The sequence below is a fragment of the Sus scrofa genome, chromosome 15 (genome assembly GCF_000003025.6).
Source record: "Sus scrofa isolate TJ Tabasco breed Duroc chromosome 15, Sscrofa11.1, whole genome shotgun sequence".
In the NCBI taxonomy this organism is placed as follows: domain Eukaryota; kingdom Metazoa; phylum Chordata; class Mammalia; order Artiodactyla; family Suidae; genus Sus; species Sus scrofa.
Window position 1 is genome coordinate 126,688,341 of NC_010457.5, and position 23,629 is coordinate 126,711,969.

The 23,629-nt window shown below is 44.2% G+C and overlaps 1 protein-coding gene across 6 annotated transcripts in view; it reads right to left on the reverse strand.

Annotated features, from left to right (window-relative positions):
- The window catches only part of DOCK10 (dedicator of cytokinesis 10), a 276,179-nt gene extending 252,764 nt beyond the window's left edge, over positions 1–23,415 (reverse strand). For 4 of the 6 annotated variants that reach the window (XM_003133687.6, XM_021074800.1, XM_013984547.2 and 1 more), the window contains exon 1: positions 23,003–23,199. In XM_003133687.6, coding sequence (XP_003133735.3) covers positions 23,003–23,125 — 123 coding nt within the window. In that variant the 5' untranslated portion in view covers positions 23,126–23,199. Of the gene's footprint in view, positions 1–23,002 lie in introns of all 6 variants that reach the window. The other 2 variants (XM_013984546.2, XM_021074807.1) reach the window with 2 other exon arrangements.

Below are 23,629 nucleotides of genomic sequence, written 5' to 3' on the forward strand. Positions count from 1 at the left end.
TGGAAGTTCACCACATGACACAGATGGGACCCAGACATCAAATAATGGAGGCTGTCCTACCAAGTTCTGAAAGTTTCATTTCAATAAGTTATTTTTTAATGAACCGTCACGGAAACTTCTTTTCCATTTAGTCAGTCACATAAGAACACAATTCAGGATGGATTCTACACTCAATAACATTAAAATTTGCATTTTCCTCCATTATGCGTTTTTCCATGATTCTGTAAAGTGCAAGATGTTGTAATGGATACACACAAACACACACACACACACAGTATTTCACAACAGAGTAGCTATGATTGTGAGTTCTGGAGCTTGAGAATTACCCCTACCACTTAAAATTGTCTAATCATGAGCAAGTTATTTAACCACTCTAAGCCCATCTCTCTGGTTGGGACTGATTCAGCTGCCTGCTCCCTTTCTGTGGGTAACCTTTCACCTGCTCCTTGAAGGTTTTTGTTTTTGTTTTTGTTTTGAAGACTTTATTGCAGCAGGGTAAGGAAACAGGAGAACTGCTCTCCAAAATTTAATTTTGCCAGCCAGGACCCATACCATTGGGTCCAAGTCACAGCTCATCAACAGCATCCCTGTGACAGTAAAAACAAGTCATTCTTTTACAGAAAATTCATTTGCACAACCACACATCTTCCTACAAGTGTAGATTTTTTTTTTTTTTTTGTCTTTTTAGGGTCACACCCACGGAATATAGAAGTTCCCAGATGAGGAGTTGAATTGGAGCAGCAGCCGCCCGTCTACAACATAGCCACAGCAACTCGGGATCCAAGAGCTATGTCTGCGACCTACACCACAGCTCATGGCAACACCCGTTCCCCCACCCACAGAGCGAGGCCAGGGATCAAACCTGCATCCTCATGGATACCAGTCAGATTCGTTTCCACTGTGCCACAACGGGAACTCCTATAGGTGTAGAATTTAACAGTTAACCTAAACTGAAAGTCAAAAAGAATCTTCAAATGGCTGAGAGTTTGGGATGGAAATGCTATAAAATTGGATTGTGATGATTGCTGTACAACTCTGAATGTAATAAAATTCATTGAGTTAAAAAAAAAACAAAACTATATACACCTCCAGAATTTTTGCCTGGAGAAATTTGAGACTTCAGACTGGGTATTTACTAGAACTTGGATGGAATGGGTAAGACATTTTTATACTGCACAATTCAGTTTGATGTAAACAAAACATTTTCACAAGAGATGCTTGGGGCCAGAGAGACCTTTTGTCCCAAGAGTTGGGCAAAAATTCAAATACATGGAATTGTCCTAAATGGAGACACCTGCTTACATTTATTGTTGTGAATTTTGTTTTGGGAATTTCATATAGGAAACTCATGCAGTGTGTAATGAAGCCTGTGAACTTGATGATGGAAGGGGACTGTTCCTAATTACCAACATAGTTTTGAAAAAAATGCTAGTGAGACTTCAAAATGCAACTTAAGTAAATTCAAAAATTTCCTTCTACAAAACGACGTCTCATAATCATCCCACCATTAGTTTCTGGAACACTTGCTGAAGAAAATCAAATCTCCCCAACACATGCTAAAAGAAAACAAGAATCATCAGTAAAAGTATAAAAAGATGCTCTACTTGGTGAATAGGGAGATGTACATGAAAACGGCAACATAATGCCGTCTTACAACCAGCAAAATAGCCAAAATCAAAAAGTTGGACAGTAAGTTTTGGATGTGCACACGAGAGTGGAAAGAGTTTTAGTCTTTTTGGAGATGATCTGGCAGCATTGCTAAAACTGAAGAAGACATATGCCCTGGAGAAGCCCTTCCACTACTGGTGCACCAGGAGATTTAAAATAGCAAACAACAAAGCAAAAAAATGGGAACGACGTAAACGACCCTCCTCAGCAGTAATGGCTTCAGGAATACCACCTCCAGGTGCGAAAAACAGTGGCTAAAGTGTAAGAAGAAGTAGAGGCGTCTCAGAGGGTCTCCCCACAAGTTACTGGTTCGCCACCGAGGGAACTGCCATGGGCTGAATGCCCTGTGTCCCTCCACCCAATTCTTGAGTTGAAACCCTGGTCTCCCAAAGTGGTATCTGGGAATGGGCCTTGGGGAGGTATTCAGGTCATGGAAGTGGAGCCCTCATGATGGGATCGATGACATTTTAGGAGATGCCAGAGCTTGCCTCCCTCTCAGCTCTCCAGCACTGTGGAGAGGATTACTAAGACACGGCATTCTGGAATGAGGAAGACAACCCTCGTCAGACACTAGATCTGCCTGTGCCTTGCTCTTGGGCTTCCCAGCCTCCAGATCTGTGAGAAATAAATGTCGTTTAAACCTCTGGGTCTGGGGGTTAGAGCTGCTCAAGCGGACTGAGGCAGGAATCTAGTAACTTTTGAGGAAGACACCACCGTAGCCAAGAGACCAGCAATGGGACCCTGTGGTATCCCTCCCACAGGCTGCACTGAGGATGCCCTGCGGCTTCTGTAACATACCTGCCCAAAGTAGCACAGCTTGAATCGATTCATCACGAGAATTCATCCATCTAAAACTAGACTGATGGCTATTCTACAAAGCAAAGTGTCAAGGTCCAAAAAGACAGAGAAGGACTGAAAAACTGTTCCAGATTCGAGACGACTGAAAAGATGTGACAGCTACATGCAATGTCATCCTTGGATTCTGGGCCAGGAAAAATGGTGGGTCAATGGGCAAAACGTGAATAAGGTCTATGGATGAGATACAATCACTGTGTCAATGTTAATTTCTTGATTTTGAGTATTATATTTACAAAATATACCTGAAGTGATTTGAGGTAAATGGGCATCATGTATGTAACTTATTTGCAAATGTTTCAGAAAAATAATATTTTGTGTGTGTGTGTGTGTGTGTGTGTGTGTGTGTGTGTGTGTGTGTATTAAAAAGACAGAGAGAGAGAATGATTTAATTAAGTGTGGTCAAATGTTAATATTTGGGGAATATGCATGGGAATAAGATTCTTAACACCGTTTTTACAACTTTTTCATAAATCTGAGTTTTCTTCGAAATAAAAAAATGAAAAGCAAAGCAGGGGACTAGATGGTGAGGACACTTTGCTTAGTGGCTACCCCTGGGGAAGGAGAAATTGGAATGACAGATGGAGGTATGCGAAGGTCCTATTCAGAGCATCACATAAACAATAGTTTCGGAGTTCCCGTCGTGGCGCAGTGGTTAACGAATCCGACGAGGAACCATGAGGTTGCAGGTTTGATCCCTTGCCTTGCTCAGTGGGTTAAGGATCCAGCGTTGCTGTGAGCTGTGGTGTAGGTTGCAGATGCGGCTCGGATCCCGCGTTGCTGTGGCTCTGGTGCAGGCCGGTGCCTACAGCTCTGATTCGACCTCTAGCCTGGGAACCTCCATATGCCGTGGGAGCGGCCCTAGAGAAAGGCCAAAAAAAAAAAAAAAAAAGTTTCATTTGTAGTTTCAGGGGTAAACATATGTTCTAGACATTCTTTTTATACATGAAGTATTTTATAATTCAAAAACAGGAAACCAATAGTTGCCACAGGAGGCGGGTGCCCAGGGCAGTTCCGGCTTACTAGGGTTTGGCTGGAGATGAGGGAAGGATTCCTTGAGGAAATGACAGTGTAAGGAGACAGGTAGCGCTCTGGGCTCGGAAAGACCCAATGTTAGGCCACAGCTTACAGGTGCCTGTTGCACACCAGGTGCTCAGAGGTGGCCCCCGGGCCTTTGCCCGAGGCAACAAGGCGAGGCTGGGGTCTGGAACTATTGGATCAAAGATTTTCAGTGTTAGCATCCCAGCAATTTCATGTCCCTATATATCCCCAGCATGGTGAATAATTCATACAATTATAATTGTAACAGTCATAACAATATAAACATAACAATTTATTGTAACTCACTGCAACTAGAAAAAAATATTGAAAATGTTTGAATTGTTCAAGAGCTAAAAATTCCAGTGAGAAATGATAGGGTATGCGCTTGGAAAAATAAAGAAATCGAAAACTTAAAAGGCAATTTTTTTCCCATAGTCTATTCATCGAAAGGCAATAATTAAAATGGGGTCCTTTTAAAAAAAATCTCTGAACCTGTTTCATTTTTTTTTTCAGAAGCATTGGACTGAATGCTGGGCTATTATTTCCAAAGCTAGGTAATATTTAAACATCTAAGTAAGGAAGAGAAAGATAAAGCCTTTCTGCTTCTCTTGCAGTGCAGTATTTGCAGTGATTTCCCTTTCAAAAGGACATGGAATGGTCAGAAATTTTCAAAGAACCAAAAATATGCACCTACATCTCTCTATCTAACCAAGAACCATTTAGTATATTATAATAAAACTTAACTGTTCAATGAAGTGAGACAATAACTAACAAAACAATTACAGTGAAAAGTAATTCACATATTCAAGAAGTGCTATGGAAACAGAGGAGGAAGAGATTGGCTGGGACTCAGTGGAGGGTCACCGATGACGGAAGAAGTGAGTTGGGTCTTGAAAGGTAAGTAGGAACGGAACAAGAAGAGAAAGAAGGAAAGGGTGCTTAGCAGCTGGTGGCACAAAAGTACACGATACAAATGGGAAATGCCCATTTAAGTGGCTGTAGGGTGTGGTGAGAAAAGGGCTTACTAGAAAGTGAGGCTGGAAAGGTAGGTTGGAACCAGGTGAGATTCAATCCCTTGGGACAGTCATCAAGAGCATGAGTGGCACCCAGGAAGAAAGGTATCATGATCAGAACTATGTACTCGCAAGTTAAGGTAGACGGAGCATGGAAGGTGGATGGATGACTGGGTGGGGAGACGAGAGATGGGAGGGTGACCAGTTGGAAGGCTGGATTTTGTGAGTGACTTCCCTAGATCATTAAGGTCAGGGAGTTGTTTGACATCTTTAGGAAGTAGAACTGCCAGCCCTTGGAGCATGACCCCACACAGAGTACCAGGGAGCGGAAAGAATTCAGCATGGCTGAAGGTTGAGATGAAAGGATCAACTGAGATCTGAAACTCTGGGAAAAAAGAATCCATTTACTAGGCAAGAACATGCGCTTGAAGTAACTGAAGGACTCCAAGATAGAGTCCTGCATCCTCTGCATTAAAGGGCAGAGGTCAGATATAGAGCACAAGTGGAGACAGCATTGGAAGCATCAGTGCAGAGGTGAAGTTTTTTGGTTGTTGTTAATTTGTTTTTTATTGCTTTTTAAGGCTGCACATGTGGAATATGGAAGTTCCCAGGCTGGAGGTCAAATTGGAGCTGCAGCTCCCGGCCGGGAACACAGGATCCAAACCACATCTACAACCCACATTCATGGCAATGCTGGATCCTTACTCCACTGAGCAAGGCCAGGGATCAAACTTGCATCTCCGTGGATACTAGTCAGGTCCATTACTGCTGAACCACAGTGGGAACTCCCAGAGGTGAGTTGTTGAATCTGTGTGGGAGGATGAACCACAGAGGGAGGTTTTAGGGGTAGAGGGGAGAGAGAAATAGGTCGAAGGCTAGATCCCAGGTGAACCTCAACATTAAGTGGTCCATTTCCCTTCAAGGTATTCTGTGAACTGAAAATATATTCAGGAAAACTTGATCTCCTCTTCTGTGACCAAAAAATGTCATGTGATTCTGCTTATTAATGAATCAAAGACGAATTTTAGACAAAACTGCTTGTGTTCCATGGTTCTTTTAAGCACTGAGTCAAATGATAAAAGATCATTTCAGCCTCTTTCTGAGTAACGGTAGCAGAGTCCACATACATGAGCTTGTCTGGAACTGATGCACAGAGTATTTAATCCTGCCCACGAGGCTCCTTAGTACATGATACTAAAGACAATATGGAGAAAGAAGTTCAGGGTCTGGTAAGTTTATGATCTACCATGGATCAAGCTTACTCTCACGTAAACAAAATAATAAGGCCTGTTTCTGTTTTGTGGAGAGGATCATTTGTGCCATATTTTAGATTCCACATATAAGTGATATCATATGGTATTTGTCTTTCTCTGTCTGACTTGCTTCACGTAGTATGAGACTCTCTAGATGTATCTATGTTGCTGCAAATGGCATGGTTTTGTTCTTTTTTATGGCTGAGTAGTATTCCATTGCATATATGTAGCACATCTTCTTAATCCATTCGTCTGTCAGTGGGCATATAGGTTGTTTCCATGTCTTGGCTATTGTAAATAGTGCTGCAATGAACAATGAGGTGCATATTTCTTAACAGAAACAAATCACATACCTGGAGAGCAGACTTGTGTTGCCAGGGGAGAAGGGGGAAGGAAGCGGGATGGATGGGGCATTTGGGGTTGGAATAAAAAAACTGCTCTCATCCAAATAGTCAGGCCTGCTCAGAGACAGGCCCCACACAGAACCCCGACAGAGTTCAGAGTTCCCTGAATGCCCAGCACAGGTACCACTACAGCCACGTTTGGCGAGCCTGTCACCCACTGTTTCACAGGGATGTTTATTTCAAGCTGCCCATTCCTAGGCACATGGGCCCCAAAGCAAATGAGCAATATGTCCTTAGATGGGTGACCGCTATGACAATGGACATGAAAGTAACTGAACAAACGCTAAGGCATGTTATCCTTTGATCCTCATGAGAATTCTGTGCTTCCTTATTTTACAAGGAGAAAAGCCAACGTTTGTTAACGTGAGACCACAAGGAGGGTCAGGTTGGGAACTGAACTCTTGTCTTCAACAAAAAAAGATTGTCTCCTTCACGTTGGGTTAGGATCCGAAGAAAGAACTGGGGAGGAATCTGTCTTTTGATACTTCTTCTAAATGTGTTTGCAGTAGGCTCCTAAACGATGTCCGCATCTCAATCCCTAACCTGGAAATACACTAACTTTCCTGTGGAAAGGGGGACTTTGAAAGTGTGATTAAGGAGTTCCCGTCGTGGTGCAGTGGTTAACGAATCCGACTAGGAACCATGAGGTTGCGGGTTCGGTCCCTGCCCTTGCTCAGTGGGTTAACGATCCGGTGTTGCCGTGAGCTGTGGTGTAGGTCGCAGATGCGGCTTGGATCCCGCGTTGCTGTGGCTCTGGTGTAGGCCAGTGGCTACAGCTCCGATTGGACCCATAGCCTGGGAACCTCCATATGCCGTGGGAGCGGCCCAAAGAAATAGCAAAAAAAAAAAAAAAAAAAAAAAGAAAGTGTGATTAAGGTTAAGGACATTGACATGGGGAGATTGTCCTGCATGACCCAGGGGGTGCCATCTAAACACAGTCCTTAACAGCAAAAGAGGAGAACAGAAGAATGAGCCAGAGAGATGGGACATGCATAGGACTTGACCCACCATTGCTGGCTCTGCAGATGGAAGAAAGGGGCAAGGCCAGCGAATGCGGGGTCTTTAGAAGCTGGAAAAACACCTCCGTTTACAACCAACAAGAAAAGGGCACCTGGGCCCGAGAGTCACAAGGAATTCTGCCAATGACCCAGATCAGCAGGAAACACTCTCCCCTCCAGCCTGCAGAGAAGGCCAGAGCCCTACCTTGACGTTAGCCTGGTGAGACTTCTGTGGACTTTCTACCTATGCCATGGTTAGGTGACACATCGGTGTTATGTAAGCTACACATTTCTAGTACTTCTGTTATGGCGGCAATAGAAATCCAGTGACAGTACCTGCATCCCGACAGAGTCAGAGAAGCCCGATTTCTGATCATTTCTTTGGGCTCAGAGAAATCACATCACCATTCAGACCATTAGAGGTGGTGACCAAAGACATCGTGTCAGGCTACAGGAATGACTCAAGTTCAAGGGCAGAACCACAGCCTTCTCTGCGCTCACAAACCAGAGGCGCACATCTCCGACCTGCTGCCAACCAGAGGTCATAGAGTCTCAGCAGCAACAGATAACTCCCACTTCATAGGTTCACGAAGGATGCCAGGTGTGTATGTTCAGGTCAAGTGTATGTTCACTGTTTAAACTCCTTTGAAGGCCATGCTCTATTCACTTTGACTGGAGAGCCCCATGGAAATATGAGTCAAAGGCTAGATTTCAATGTAAGGTATTAAATTGCATTTCTGGCTGCTGGGGGTGCGTGCACTGGGCTGAAGGTGAAGAGGCACTGGGTTTGAGATCATCTTTATTATTTATTTGTTTGTTTGTTTATATTTTTAGGGCCGCACCTGTGGCCATTGGAGGTTCCCAGGATAGGGGTCACATCAGAGCTGCAAGCTGCCAGCCTTTACCACAGCCACAGCAATGCGGAATCCAAGCTGCATTTGTGACCTGCACCGTAGCTTGTAGCAACACCAGATCCTTAACCCAGTGAGCAAGGCCAGGGAATGAACTCGCATCCTCAAGGATACTAGGTGGGTTCATAACCCACTGAGCCACCACGGGAACTCTGGCTTTGGGATCACCTCTGACCACATTCACTTAAACCTTCCTGTGACGACACTTCCCCATCTATCTTAGACTAAGGTCTTTTCAGGTCTAAATGCTTATGATGGTAGGATACCAAGAAATGCAGCCCAATTTCTCTTTCCTTATTCCCAATATACATTTCAGTATTCTTATACTCCAGAAGAAAGAATTCTCAAAACAAAAATTGAGCTTAAATCACTTAAGACACTTAAAAAATTTAAATATTCCCCATTAAGCCTGTGTTAAAGAATATTTCTGTGAAGAGACAAATGTTTCAAATAAACACACCAAAAGCTGTTGCCAGTGAGAGATGAGATTCTGGGTGATCACTGCTTTCCCCCCATTATCTTCTATATTTTGAGTTATTCCTGTAATAAAAGTTTCAAAGTACAGCTATCAAAAGAGACTGTCAATGAAAATCAAAATTAAAAAGAAAACATGGAGCAAGTGACTACAACCCTCTGAGATCGTGTCAGGAAAACTCTTTGACCTAAAGAAAAGAAGCAGAATTTTGAAGAACTAAAATAGCACTCACATTCACTGATAAAATCATACAGCTTGGGTGATTTATTAAGGGTTTTCTTGAAAACATAAACCACTCTCCATCATGGGACTGGGAACGGACTGCTGTCAAAACTCTCGTCGCCCACACTTCCTGAATTTTAATCAATCATTTTCTGCAGCCTGCTCAACGTTTTGGTACAATGTGTTTTTGTATGTTTTGTGGGGTTTTTTTGTTTTTTGTTTTTTGTTTTTTTTTGGCTTTGCCCATGGCATGCAGAAATTCCCAGGCCAGGGATCGATCCCAAAGCATAGTAGTGACCAGAGTCCCAGCAGTGAAAACGCTGAATCTTTAACCCACTGCACCACCAGGGAACTCCCTGATGTCTTTGGTACGATGTGTTTTTATTGTACCAAAACCAGAGTTTTATTCTGCCCCAGCCTCATGACTGCTAACAGCTTCCGAGGGAATGACAATAACAACTCTGGCCAAACAGTGAGGCCTGTGTGTGCCACTGAGGCACCCACAAGGGGAGGCACTGGTGTTGAAACAAGGCTGACACCTGCTCAGCTAAATCTTATGTATTTAAGAGCATCCATTATCCCAAGCAACATTTTAATTTTGAAAAAAAAATCTCTGAACTGCCTTTGGTAAGACTCTTGAATTCAATTCCTCTCAGGTTATTTCAATTCAATTTATGACTACTGAACAGATACACTAGGCTTGTACTTTATCGTCAAAGAATTTCTCTCCAAACACACCTGAGCATTTCTCTATTGGAAACCAGGCACTTGGGTTTCCTTTCACATGCCTAACCCATACTTCTGTCATCTCCAAGGGGGACTTTCTTTCTTCCATTTAACAAGTATTTAGTAAACACTGACGGTGTGCCAGGTATTTTGCTGGGTTTCCTTTCACATGCCTAACCCATACTTCTGTCATCTCCAAGGGGGACTTTCTTTCTTCCATTTAACAAGTATTTAGTAAACACCAACGGTGTGCCAGGCATTTTGCTAACCTAGAAATATGGAAACAATAACCACAATGCCTATCCTAGAAGGTCTCTCAAGGTTTTGGAAATGTGAGGGCAAAACATTCTGGTCCAGGAAAAGCAACGGGCACAAGTGTCATATAAACCATGGTATACATGCCAGAGATCAGACTGGTTACCGGTAAAGGATGAAACATTATTTCAGGTGCCACTAGCCTCCCCTTCTTATGTCCTTTTATCCTAACAGATCAGGATCAGGGCTCTTTCTTCCAAGGTACACGCTGGGAAATGGATTAACACTTTGCCCTGAACTCCAGTCGATGGCCATTTGTGCCTTTAAAGTTGACTTCTAACTGCTGAATGAAACACACTGGACCTTGTTAGGGATGGGGTTACTGGGAAGAGGATCTGGGAAGGAAGACTCTGCTGTCTTTGTAACACCTCTGACATCACATCAGGGCAGAAACCGATCACCTTGCTCAGGTGTGAGCAGGAGGTGACAGACAGAACCTAAAAAGCGGAGGTTCTTGGGAGTTCCCGTTGTGGCTCAGTGAAAACTGACTAGTGAAAATCTGACTAGTATCCATGAGGACACAAGTTCGATCCCTGGCCTCGGCTCAGTGGGTTAAGGATCTGGAATTGCCATGAACTTCGATGTAGGTCACAGACGCAGCTCGGATCTGGCATGGCCGTGACTATAGCTATGGCCGGCAGCTACAGCTCCAGTTCGACCCCTACCCTGGGAACCTCCATATGCTGCAGGTGCAGCCCTAAAAGACACACACACACACACACACAAAGGAGGTTCTTGCTGCGTTGCAGTGGAGGGAGAAGGTGTGGAGCATGGAGTAGTGGAGGACAGTTCGAACTCACCCCACCCCGCACCCTGGTTTATATTGCAGTCATGTCTTGCAGGCTAAGAGTAGCCTGGCGCAGACTTTAAGCTAGAGAGCTGCAATTACAAAGACCAGGCATGGCAACCAGAGAGCCCGCTCTCTTAAAGCATATGGGGCCTCCTGCTCTCTGCAGGAAAAGAAAGAGGGAAATGAGATGACATGCTTGCCTCCAAGGCTCCACTAAGCCTGAGGAACATGTCCTGCCCACCTTCGTCACTGCTGGCTGTCCCTTTGCCAATATGATGCTATTAGCCCCATCCTTTTGGTGTATAAACAGCTATGCCCCTCATTACATCCTTCAAATAACCACTTTCTGTCACCATTTTCACCACTGCAATGCAAATTTGGCTGTAGATCATTTGGAGCCATTCTTCTGCTTGCTAAACTCAGCTATTTTTTATCAACAATGGTGTTACTAAATTGAAAATTGTTTAATCCTCTATGAAAACCACTTAAAAAGAATCATAACTCCCTAGATTTTTTTTAGGACTAAAGCATCTTTAAAGGTCCTAGCTTCCAACCTTCTCATTCTAAAGACAAGGAAACAGAAACCCACAGAAGCTTAAAGATATGGCCAAGGTTACACAGCCTGGAAACCACTGCTTCCTAATGATAAAAAGATTCGTTTTTCAAATTGATTGAATAGCAACCACATAATGGCTTTTGACTTGAAAAAACTGAAGTTAATAAATGAACCTTCCCCATTAGCACTTCGAAAGATCCTGAAAGAATCTTATCTGCGCACGTTGGTATGCTAATAAATTTTATTACTGGCAGTTTCATGGGGAAGTTTTATAGCCATGTCTATAGCCATGCTTTAAAGCAACCTGGAACACTTGTCATTTGAAAATAAAATTGTCTTTCCAGTAAAAGTCTGACTTTAAAATAAATACTGTAAAAACCGTGAAAGTAAATGACTGCAAAGATTCCTTCTCCATATTTGAATTTTCTTCTTCCAGATAGTTACTGAGCTCAGGCATCCCCTTCATTGCTGCAAAGGTTACTCAGCTGTAGTCAATTCCCATTTTTCCTTCTGAAGAGTGTGACAAAGGGACTTTTAAGAGCTAATCAAATAAACAATGAGCGTTCAAAAATAACTGAATTATCATATTTCACTGAACAGTAAATTTTGTTAGGCTTTTTGTTTGCTTATTTGCCAAGTCCAATGTTCAGGCCTGTGTTCTTTTTTATAGAATGTGTGATTTGAAAGACCAAAAACCACGGGTCATTTTGACAGCATTAATTAGTCATTTAGCTTGGTAATTAGTAGAATAATTGCATGAAGAAAAGCCCATTGTGGTCGTCATACATGGTGTCATCATTACAAATAGACTCTCCCTCCATAGCCTATTGTTAAACTCTGCCATTTTGGTGTTTAACTTACAAAGCTGCTTAGCTTCCCCAATTCTACACGTCAAGGGAAGAGGTATGCCGACACTGAATTAGAAAAACCGACTATTTTCACATCAAGCAGCCCAATTAAAGAAACTTTCGATGATTCGGGTCCATTAATTCTGCTACCCTCGGAGGCAGATATTTCCACTTCAATCCAATGGCAAAATATGAACGTTTTCAAAGGCAAGTGTTTTGCTTCTATTGCCACTAACTCAGACACATTCATTAAATTTTATTATTTCTACATCATTTAATGTAGGTCAACATGTCGAGTCCAGCAAACACAAGCATTTCTTTCCAGCCCACTGACACTGCTGGGAAAGATAAAAGGCGAACCAATCTCACTTCAGTGGGAAAAAAAACCCCTCTCATTTGTAAACACGAACATGAACATCAAGGCTACCAAAGACAATGTAACAGATGCACTGCTACATACCCCAGTTTATTGCGCCAGAAATGTTATTCCTACAGAAGAAGAAGAACAGAATGATGATACCCCTTTCAAGGGCTGAAAGAGCCATTGTTTGCAAAGCTTAACCCACTCCATGCCAGTCCAGTCCTTGGGAAAGAACCGAGCACTAACAGGGTGTCCCGAGTTGGTGCCACCCCCAGTATCACGACATAGCCAGGATGGCAGAAAGGAAAAAATGTCACCAGAGCCAAAGTAACCACAGCTCTTCTCTTGCAAAGAAATTCCTTTGAAAAACCTTTTCAGACTCTGAAACAAAGTTTTGGTTACCCAAGGGGACAGATGAGGGGGTGGTGGACTGGGGGTTTGGGATCAGCATATGTACACTGATGCATATGGAGTGACTGGCCAGAGGGGACCTGCTGTACAGCACAGGAAACTCAACCCAATATTCTGCGATAACCTATATGGGAAAAGGAATCTGAAAAAGAATGGATGTGTGTCCATGTATAACTGAATGACTCTGCTGTACAACAGAAATTCTTACAACATGGTAAATCAACTATACTTCAACAAAACTTAAAAAAAACTTCTTCCTATGGCTGGTACGTTGAGCTTTCCTTTTCTCTCTTAGCTCTCTCTCAAGGATGCTAACTGCAAGTTCAGTGAGGCTCGCCTGCCTGGTGGACCTGGTCTGCAGCACAGAGTAATCATGGAGAACAGATTCCAGAGTCAGACTGCCTGCCTGCCACTCGTGGATTCATCATTTACTAGTCACTGAATCTGGGGATACTTCCTGATCTCCAAGCACCTCTGTCCTCACCTATAAAATAGGGACAGAAATCCTTTGCCATAAGGTAGTGGACATGAGGATTAAGAGATTATACGAGTCAAGTTCTGGGCACATAGAATGTGCTCCTTATCTTTCTATATAATTGCACTTCCACCACTTACCAAGTAGACCATGAAGATGACTCAAAGCACAACATGAGCAGATACGGACAACCTGGGAATTTGTAAGTCATGATTCCACTATGACAGTCCACTCTCCTGTCTCTCCCTAAGTACTGATTTGCAGTGGGAAGGGAGATTTTGCCCCCCCCTCTTATTTTCATATAGTAAAAATAGCATAAACATAGTGAAACAGACACGTTCCTTTCTCTCTATAGCACTTATATTTGAAGGCAGAAAGTTTGCAAAAGAGAAATAAGAAATTAACGAAGAGATCACTTTAGAGAATGGTTAAGAGCCGTGAAGAAAATGAAGCCCAGGAATGGGTCAGAGAGAAAGTGGGGAAAATGCTTGCATTCGGGGATCCAGGATGACCTTCCTGAGGAGGTGACATCTGAGAACCTGAGGGATGAAGAGGAGGAGCTGTGAGAACTCCAGAGGAGAGAAGAGGCAAATGTAAGAACCCCTAATTCCACAAATCAGGAAACTGAGACTCCAAAAAGGGAAATAACTTAGCCAAGAGTCACAGAGCCAGGGTTGGAATTCTGGTCTCCAGAGCCACAGGATCTGCTATTTCCTATACCAGCTCCCCAATGGATCAAACTGTTCTAAGTGCATGGGGGAACTTCAACTTGGGCAGTCAAGAGTAGCCAAGACAGTGGTGAAGGAAAGTCAAGCAAAGGGCTCCTGGACCACATTAAGGACAACACGTGGAGAAATCAGGATTTTCAACTCCATGGAATCCCATCCTTAGGGCATTCAAATCTGAACAAGAAGTCTTTTTTCCCCTATGACGCAATGACTATCAAAAGAAAAAAAGTCCATGCTTTTCTGATTCTAGCCATCAGATCTTCAGAAATAACCAGTTATTTTCAAATATGATGGCAACATCAATCTTCTAGAGCAATAAGAAATCATGATTGCATGCCCCCCCCCCCGAGTTGGAGTGATTCTGCTCTGAAAAATCTCTGGTGAGAGGGTAACACTGGCTATAACCAGGGTGAGAACTCTTGCAGCTTCAGACTGCAACTAGACCTCATATGTTTTAGAATTTTTTCCTTAACCTAGAAGTTTAACTTAAGTTCACTCTATAATTAAGGTGTGAGATGGAGGAGAAAATATAACACAAAATAAGCAAGAGACTTCCCCCAAGTCCCTTAGCAATGAGCCAATCTCATTTTTAATCCCTCCGTGGTCTACACTCTAGTTTTGCCCCAAAAGACTTTTTGAAAGAGCCATGGAATAAACTGAGCTGCACTGGATTCTCACACAATTGCCTTTACCTAACAATGTGCTACAAAAATATGGCTAAAATTGAAGCTGTGTGTGTATTTCTCATATTTCAATGTGCTTACAAATCACCAGGGGATCTTGTTAAAATGCACATTCTGATCCAGCAGGTCAGGTGTAGGACCAGGGATTCAGCATTTTTTCTTTTGTTTTTTAAACCATTGCACCTGCGGCCTGTGGAAGTTTCTGGGCCAAGGGTGGAACAGGAGCCACGGCTGTGGCCTACACCAAAGCCATAGCAACACTGGATCCGAGGCATGTCTGCGACCTATATATACCACAGCTTATGGCAATGCCGGATCCTTAACTGAGTGAGGGCAGGGATAGAAACTGCATCCTCACAGCGACAATGTCAGGTCCTTAACCCACTCAGCCACAGCAGGAACTCCAGATTCCGCATTTCCGCATTTCTCAAGTGATGCCCATGCTGCTGGCCCATGGACCACGTTCTAAGGAATGAGGGTCTGTCACTGCACCATGATGTCCTCTGTGAAAAATTACAGAAAATAAGTTGTCTTGTCTTTGGAGTCACAGTACAAGTTAAAGCTGACCATGGCTAGAGCAAATGATGTTCTTTTATCTTATGGCTCTCTTCATCTCAGGGATGACCATGTTTGACTTTGCCCCTAGGAGGCGTCTTTAGCAAGGCTACAGGTTATGTGTTTTCCTTAATGCTCCTACCCCTCTGATCTACTCCTGCCTACATCTACCTTTCCTAATATTATTTGCTGTTGTTTTTCCTGATATTGCTTTTAACCCCCTTGGTAGATCTTTCATTGCTGCTGTCTTATGCGCATCTTTGTAAGATGCTTAGAATCACGCCTTCGAATAAAGTTGCAGGTGCAAAAAGAATCACAACACAACCTAGTCAAATGGTAATATGTGCTCAAGGGCACGCGGTGCATTGGAACTTTTCAGGCACTTCCTGGAGCAGGTGAAGTGATTGAGAATGGGGAAGCAGCCAGTCCTGGAAGAGAAGGGGACTTGAGAAGACTTAACCACACTCTCTGTCACAATTTGCTGTGGCTCTAGATAGGTGGCATGGGGGTGGCTGCGTTGGTTTGTATTTTAAGGACAATGGTTGAGTTCCAGTGACCTTGGGAGGGTCTGTCATTAATGTCAGAAACTGGAACAGTCTCTCCTGTGGCTTCTAACCTTAGAGTGGGGTATTCTGCAATGCCGGTAGGAAAGATCAAGTTCTTCCTTATCTAGAGCTACCCATCAGAAGGCAACATCAATCAAAGTCAACTCCTTGCGCCTTCCAACTCAGAGATACTACTGGAAGCAGCTACAAAACAGTTGATGGAGTTCCTGCTGTGGTTCAGCACGTTAAGCATCCAACATAGTGTCCGTAAGGACGTGGGTTCCATCTGTGGCCTTGCTCAGTGGGTTAAGAATCTGGCATTGCCGCAAGCTGCAGCGTAGGTGACAGATGTGGCCAGGATCCGGTGTTGCTATGGCTGAGGTCTAGGCCTGCAGCTGTAGTTATGATTCAACCCCTAGCCTGGGAACTTCCATATGCCACAGGTGTGGCTGTAAAAAGAAAAAAAAAAAAAAAGGTTGCTGTCCAGGATGCAAAAGAGGTCCCATGTCACTTACTTAACTCAGAGTAAGGTATTGACTCTATGAGTTTCAGTGGCCTCTTCTATAATCTGTGACTGTGAGAACTTCCTTCTAGGATTACTCTGAGAATTAAAGAAAACACTTAACGCTGTGCCAGGCACTTTGTAGGTTCTCAACAAATGGTGTAGCATAATATATTTGTTACTGCTCTTTTTCTATGCTGGCCCTTGGAGAAAAAGGTTATGAAGAAAAAGACAGCCCCAAATGTTTATACATTCTTTCTTTTTTTTTTTTACCCATGTAGAAGTTTTCTAGATCCCTCTGTGGTTACCATTTATCTTCAAAGCTACTTCTGCAGTGCCCTTGGGAAGTCAAAAACATGAGTTGATACAGTCAATAACATTCAACCTTGATCTTGTAAACGGAGTCTGTGGCGCCTCCTTCACCAGACAAGGGACTTTCCTCATTTGAAAACAGAAACATGGAAGTAATATTTCTGCTAAAGCCTGTGATTTCTGCTCAAGTGTGAATACCCTTGTTGTGAAGAACACTGTCAGAAAAAACAAAACTAAACAAGTCTGTGCTAGGAATGCACTTTGCATGCTGCTTTCATTCGAGACACTGACAGTAAAACAAGTGTTTCATTTTCCTTCACTATCACTCCCTGCACCTTTTCACTGACTCTTGCTCCCAGCAGAGGATTTTTCAGAAATTCAAGCATCTCCTACTCAATTTCTTAAAACCCCCTCCTACTCTCAACTAGTTAAATATCACAAAGTTCGGAGGGAAAGAAATACTTCCTTCTAAGAATTCCTCCTGCCCCCATAAACTTGTTTACATATTCATTGCTTCCCAACCCAAGCTCAGTAGGTCAAAAGTTCTGCTTCTTATCCAAAGCTCCCTCAACTATTGAAAGTAGTACCACTGGGGACCAGAGGATGTCAGGAAACATTAAATCAAAGCGAGGAGGATGTGGAATTTGAGGAATTGCTGAATTAATATCATCCTCTCTTTACCACTTACCTTTTCTAGGTGGCTGACGGGGGAGAAAGCACATTACATACAATCACTTCAGGTAGAATATTTCCTCTTGAAAAGAGGTTAAGGAGCTCCCATCCTTGCTCAGCGGTAATGAACCCAACTAGTATCCATGAGGATGTGAGTTCGATCCCTGGCCTTGCTCGGTGGGTTAAGGATCCAGCGTTGCCATGAGCTGTGGCACAGGTTGCAGATGTGGATCAGATCCCGAGTTGCTGTGGCTGTGATGTAGGCCAGCAGCTGCAGCTCCATTCGATCCCTAGCCTGGGAACTTCCATATGCCACAGGTGTGGCCCTAAAAAGCCAGTTGCTCAATCAATAAATTATAAAAGAAGTTAAATTTGGATACAATTCCAACTGCAGTTGCAGAGAAATTCTTACATAACAATAGAGTAAAGGTCCTGAAGAATACAGGTCAAGAAAGTGGTATGTCTCCATCTAGGAGATGTGAAAGGCTCTAGGCAAAAACTGACCAAATGATTATTTGGTGCTTGGTAAACCTCCATGGCCCTGGTGCTTCCTTGCCATTATCTGACCCTAGTTAGCTCTCACCTCCCAGTTACTCAGTCTTCCATTACCCCAACTCACCATCACCATGTTCCATTAATAACACTCCATATCTCTCAAAGGGATAGAGCCGATGTGGTATTAACAAAAGAGTAATCTAAACTTTTATCTTTTTAGTATTTTTCCTTTTGAAATGCTATCATATATAACACGAATGCAGAAAAGAGCACAAATCCTAAGTATATGGCTTCATGAACTGTAGAAAGGTATCTAAATGAAGGAATTCAAGTGAAAGCACAAACACACTTCATATATTTTAAAATAAGGGCTTCTTCTCAAGAAAGAATCTCTCATTAGTGGCATTACAACTTAGAGGACAACACAGTAGGTATATTCAACCAAAATAATAAAACATTCAAGTCCTAATCATTTTTGAACTGAGATTCTGCTCTAGAGAAGCTTGCTTTGTGGGACTACCATGAATGAGGGGTCAGGAAATTACTTAAATTTTACTCAATCCTGTGATTGGGCTCTGCATAAGTTATGATTCATTTGATTTTTTTATGAAAAAACTGTAGGAAAATTAAGGAGAGACAGTTTCTCTTTTTAAAATGTATGGAACACTCTTACACTGCTTGTGGGAATGTAAATTGGTGCAACCACTATGGAAAACAGTATGGAGATTCCTCAAAAAATTAATAACAGAATTACCATTTGATCCAGCAATCTCACTCCCAGGCATCTACCCAGAGAAAACCATGACTCAAAAAGATACATGTACCCCAATGTTCACAGCAGCACTACGTACAATAGTCAAGACATGGAAGCAACCTCAATGTCCATAGGCAGAGGAGTGGATAAAGATGTGGTACATATACACATTGGAATATTACTCAGCCATTAAAAAGGAATGGAATAATGTCATTCTCAGTAACATGGTCGGACCTAGAAATTATCATGCCAAGTGGCCTTAGTCAAACAGTGAGACATAAATATCATATGCCATCATTCATATGTGGGATCTAAAAAAAGGATACAATGTACTTCTTCGCAGAACAGAAACTGATTCACGGACCTTGAAAAACTGTTACCAAAGGAGACAGTGTTGGGAGGAGGGATGGGCTGGGAGTTTGGGATGGAAATGTTGTAAAACTGGGTTGTGATGATGGTTGTACAACTATAAATATAATACAATTCATTGAGTTAAAAAAACTAAAAAAAATTTAAAAATAAAATGTGTGGCTTTTGCTTGTGATTGTTGTTCACTGTTATCACTCCTTTTTTTTCCTTTTTTTTTTCTTTCTGAAAACTTCATTAAGACGTCTCCAGCATAGAAAAGTTGTATATACTCAAGGACAATTTGATGCTTTGATGAATGCAGACATTGTGAAAAGATCACCACAATCAAGTTAAATAACTTGACATCACTTCTACATACTTACCATTTTGCTGCGGGGGGGGGGGGGCAGGGGAGACTTAAAGATCTATCCTCTTAACAAATCTCAAGTATACAATACAGTATTCTCAGCTATTGTCACCATGCTAATCAGTGGAGCTCCAGAACTCATTCATCTCACTTAACTGACCTACATCTCCTCATTTCCTCCTCCCCTCACCACCCCAGTAACATCATTATACTCTCTCTGCATCTATCAGTTTTACTATTTTACTTTATTTTAGTTTTATGGCCACACCCAAGGCATATGGAAGTTCTGGAACCAGGGATTGAATCACAGCTGCAGATGCGGCAACTCCAGACCCTTTAACCCACTGCACCGGGCAGGGGATTGAACCTGCACCTGCACAGTGACCTGAGCCACTGCAGTTGGATTCTCAACCCACTGCACCATGGCGGAAAATCCTTTACTATTTTAGATTCCACATGTAAGTGAGTTTGTGCAATATTTGCCTTTTCGTGTCTGACTTCTTTCACTTAATATAATGTCCTCTAGGTTCATCCACATTTTCACAAATGGCAGGATTTCCTTCTATTTCCTTTTTTAAGGTTGAATAATATGTGTGTGTACATCTGTGTGTGTATATGTATATGTGTGTGTGTGTATATAGATAGATAGATACACGAACAGTGGAATATTATATACCCACTGTAATGGAACATTATATATCCATATTGTTATACATATATCCATATATCCATTATATACTTAAATATAGTCATATACACACATATATACACATACATATATGTGTATGTATATATATATATATATCGAGAGAAAGAGAGAGAGAGAGAGAGAACACGTTTTCTTTATCCATCCATCCCTGGGCAGACATTTAGGTTGTTTCCGTAACTTGACTACTATGAAAACACTGCAGTGAGCTTGGGAGTGTAGCTACTTCTTCATAATTGTTCTTAAGAGAAATGCAGAATAAAGTGGGTCCTCACTAGGAGTCTGCCTGCACATGAGCTACTGCAGTACTTTGGGTTAAAACTGCTTTGGAATCCACCTCTGCTTTCCTCAGAACCGACCTAAAAGTAGACCCAGGAGTAAGTGCCTTAACTCAGCAGTCTTTTGCGCTCTGCTCACCATAATCCAAACACATTTTGCAGTGTGGTATGTGTGTGTTTGCATGCTATATATGTACATATTTGGCAATGTATACACACGTACACATATATATATAATTCTCAGAGCCCAAAACTACAGGGCCAATCTGGCAATCTCATTTGTTCTCATAACAACCTCTTATTATTCTTATTGAATCCTACAACAATCTGTCCATAATATTCTGAAGACTTTGGGCCCCCTAAACAGAGATTTCAGGAAGGGTACTGTATGAATCTAACAGTGAGACAGTTTTTCTCACCAAGATCTTCCAGTGTCTCAAATATTTTTCAATAATGACAGCTTGTTCCAATACACACAATTCTACGTGCCAGTTCTGAAGTGGGCTACCCACAACTGTCCTCCCCCAGTCTATTAATTTTCTCCCTTGACAACTAAGACTTGAGGACTTGAAGCAACAAACACAAAGAGTCTTAAGGAACTGGATCAATGTAAGCTAGGCTTAGTCTTCACCTCACAGTCCAATTACAAGGGTTTTGGTTCAAAAGGGATGCTCTACCTCACAGAATCCCGCTGAGTTTGAGTGCCAACTCAGAGAAGTCATCAGTTTCCTGTTTCCCTTTACGAGTTTAACTGATAGGATGGACTGCCAAGCACATGACTTCTTGCTGCCAAAATCGCTGCCCAAACTGCCTGACTAGATGTATAAGATCCCCTGAAATGTCTTGGCAAAAGCTGGTTCAGGAGTGTTGGCCAAGGTGCTGAAGTAAGAGGAGGGAGCCAGGGACACTCTTGCCAGGGAATCGCCCCTTCCCCCGACTCTTTTTAAGACATTGAGCTTATTCATTTTGACAAGATAACCCTAGGATTTCAAATTTGAGAGAAATTTGGAGAAAGTCATGTGTGTGTATGCATACAAAGGTATCTAGGATACATACTTATCACAGAAATTCAGGAGCTACAAAAACTCTAGGGAAACTCAGCTAAAAACAAAACAAAAATCAAAAACAACATTTAGGGCTGTTGATTCCAGCTGAATGCTCCTCAGTTCTCTGCACTTCTCCACCAGATCCTTAGTGAGACTTGGTAACAGGAATCAATTGCAAAATAAAGCTTTTGTAAAGCAAAAGGCAGAGAATGACAAAGCCACAATCCTGAGTGATCATTTCAAAGTAAAGATTATTTTCTACGCTTGCCTGAAGATTGTACTATCTCTTTTACTTGAATTGAACCTTTTTTCCCCCAATGTTCTTTTTGACAGCTATCCCTCCTGCCTTGAAAATGTGCATGGTGATATCAGAACCAGGGCAGCCCCTGGCACAGGTTTGAATCCCCTCTGGGTAACAGCAGACTGTAGCCAGTGGTAAGTGCAAGAGAAGGAACACTGGCCACTGACTCATTTCACACTCCAATCACCTCCACTCTCTTGGGCATCTGATGCCTCTTTCCTCTGCCAGGCAATTAGCTTCCGTTCTGTTCAACTTTCTGACCTCTGGCTTTAAAGAAAAGTCCTGGCTGTGGGAACTGGCTCTGGGCAGCTCTTGGCTCCCTTCTGATGGGTGACTGGCAAGAGTAGCACTTTCTTTGACACTCTTAAAAGAAGCCGTTTAATTCCTAACGATATTTCCTGGCGAAAAGAAAAATGAAACCCACAATGTGGGATTCCGGTCCAGCAAAGGCAGGCCAAGAGTGCGGCTGCTGAACCCACGTCTTGCTTTAAGGCTGTTCCCACTAGCTTCCTTTTCCCATCAAAGTAGATCTTTTTTTTTTTTTTTTCCTTCCGATACTTCCACCCTGGAGTGTGACACCTACTGGAAGTTAGGAACCTCTGGGAGGTATGGATATGATTTGGGCATCAGATGAGATGGGCTGGCTGCTGCCCCAGGGATTTCCCGCGGAAATCACCCAGCTCTCTTAGAAGGCGTTTCAATAAGGAAGTAACCAGTAAAGCAATCTTGGCGGGAGAACCCCGTGAACATCTTAGAAAAATACAAGAAACCACTGGATGCTTAATGACCCACGTCTCCCCCAGCCTGGTTCCTCAGCCCTTTCTGGAGTCCTCTAAAGCGGTTTGTGGGTTTTTACCCCGTGGAGGAAGGGGAGTGAGAAGAGCATTTATTTCCGCGACAGCACTCAGGTGGGGTTCGCAGCCTTGCCTCTGGAGAGGATCCCGGATCACATCCTCTCCTCCTGCGCACTAGTGGCCAGGAATGACGGGGAGCGCAGACCTGCGGACCGAGGTGTTCCGCTATGCCCACGTCCCCCCACCCCTCGAGTCTCTGGCACCTACCACCTAGCGCCCATGTGACTCGCGAGGTGTTCCCGTCACCTCTTCACCTCCCCAAACCCAGACACATCTTCTCCCACATTGCGCTTCTGCTGCCCGCACAGCTGCTCCCGTCTGAGTGTCCCCAGTCCCCAAACGCGACCCGGGTCCTTACGCGTCGGTGGCGCTGCCTCGCGGAGGTGGCTCCGGGGCGCCCGGCGAGGCGGCGCGGGAGGGCTGCGGGGGAGGGGAGCGGGGGTGGGGCGCAAGGGCCGCTGCACCGGGGGTTCGGGGAGGCCGGGCCGGGGCCCCCGGCCGCCCGGGGAGGCGCGGACGACGCGCCGCACTCACCCGCTGCTGCTGCCGGCTGCTGACGGCCACCGCGGCGGCAGACGCGGCGCTGTGCCGGAGCTCGGCCGCCTGCCCGGGTCGTAGTAGGCTCCGGGTGAACCTGCGGGTCCGCTCGCTGGCCATCGCCCGCCGCGGGCCCGGAGCGCGCGTCCCGCCGGTCTTCCCCGCGCCGACCTCCTCTACCCACCCGCCGTTCAGGAAGCGGAACTCGGAGCCTTTCCCCCCCTCTTCCTCGCTCTACTCGCAAGAGGCGGGTTTTTCTCTCTTGCACCCCCACTCCCCCACCCCCTGCTCTCCGCCGAAGCTTCGCGACGACTTTCCAAACTCTGCGCTCCCCCGGGCGCGCGCGGCCAACTCGGCGAGCGGCCCCGGCCCGGCAGCGGCGCCTTTGGAGCTGGGGCCGCGGGACGCGCGTGGGGCGGCTCCAGCCTGCGCCGCCCCCGGGCTCAGCTGGCCGCCCGGGGCCGTCCCCGTCGCCCCGGGGACCGGCAGGCAGCGGGGGAGGGCGCGGGGCGGCCGCCGCGAGGCTCCGGGCGGGGCCTGCCCACGGTCCTCGTGCCCGTTTGGAGGCTCCTCGCAGGGCTGGCGCTCTGGCGGCGGTCGCTTGTTTGGCCCCGACTTTCCGGG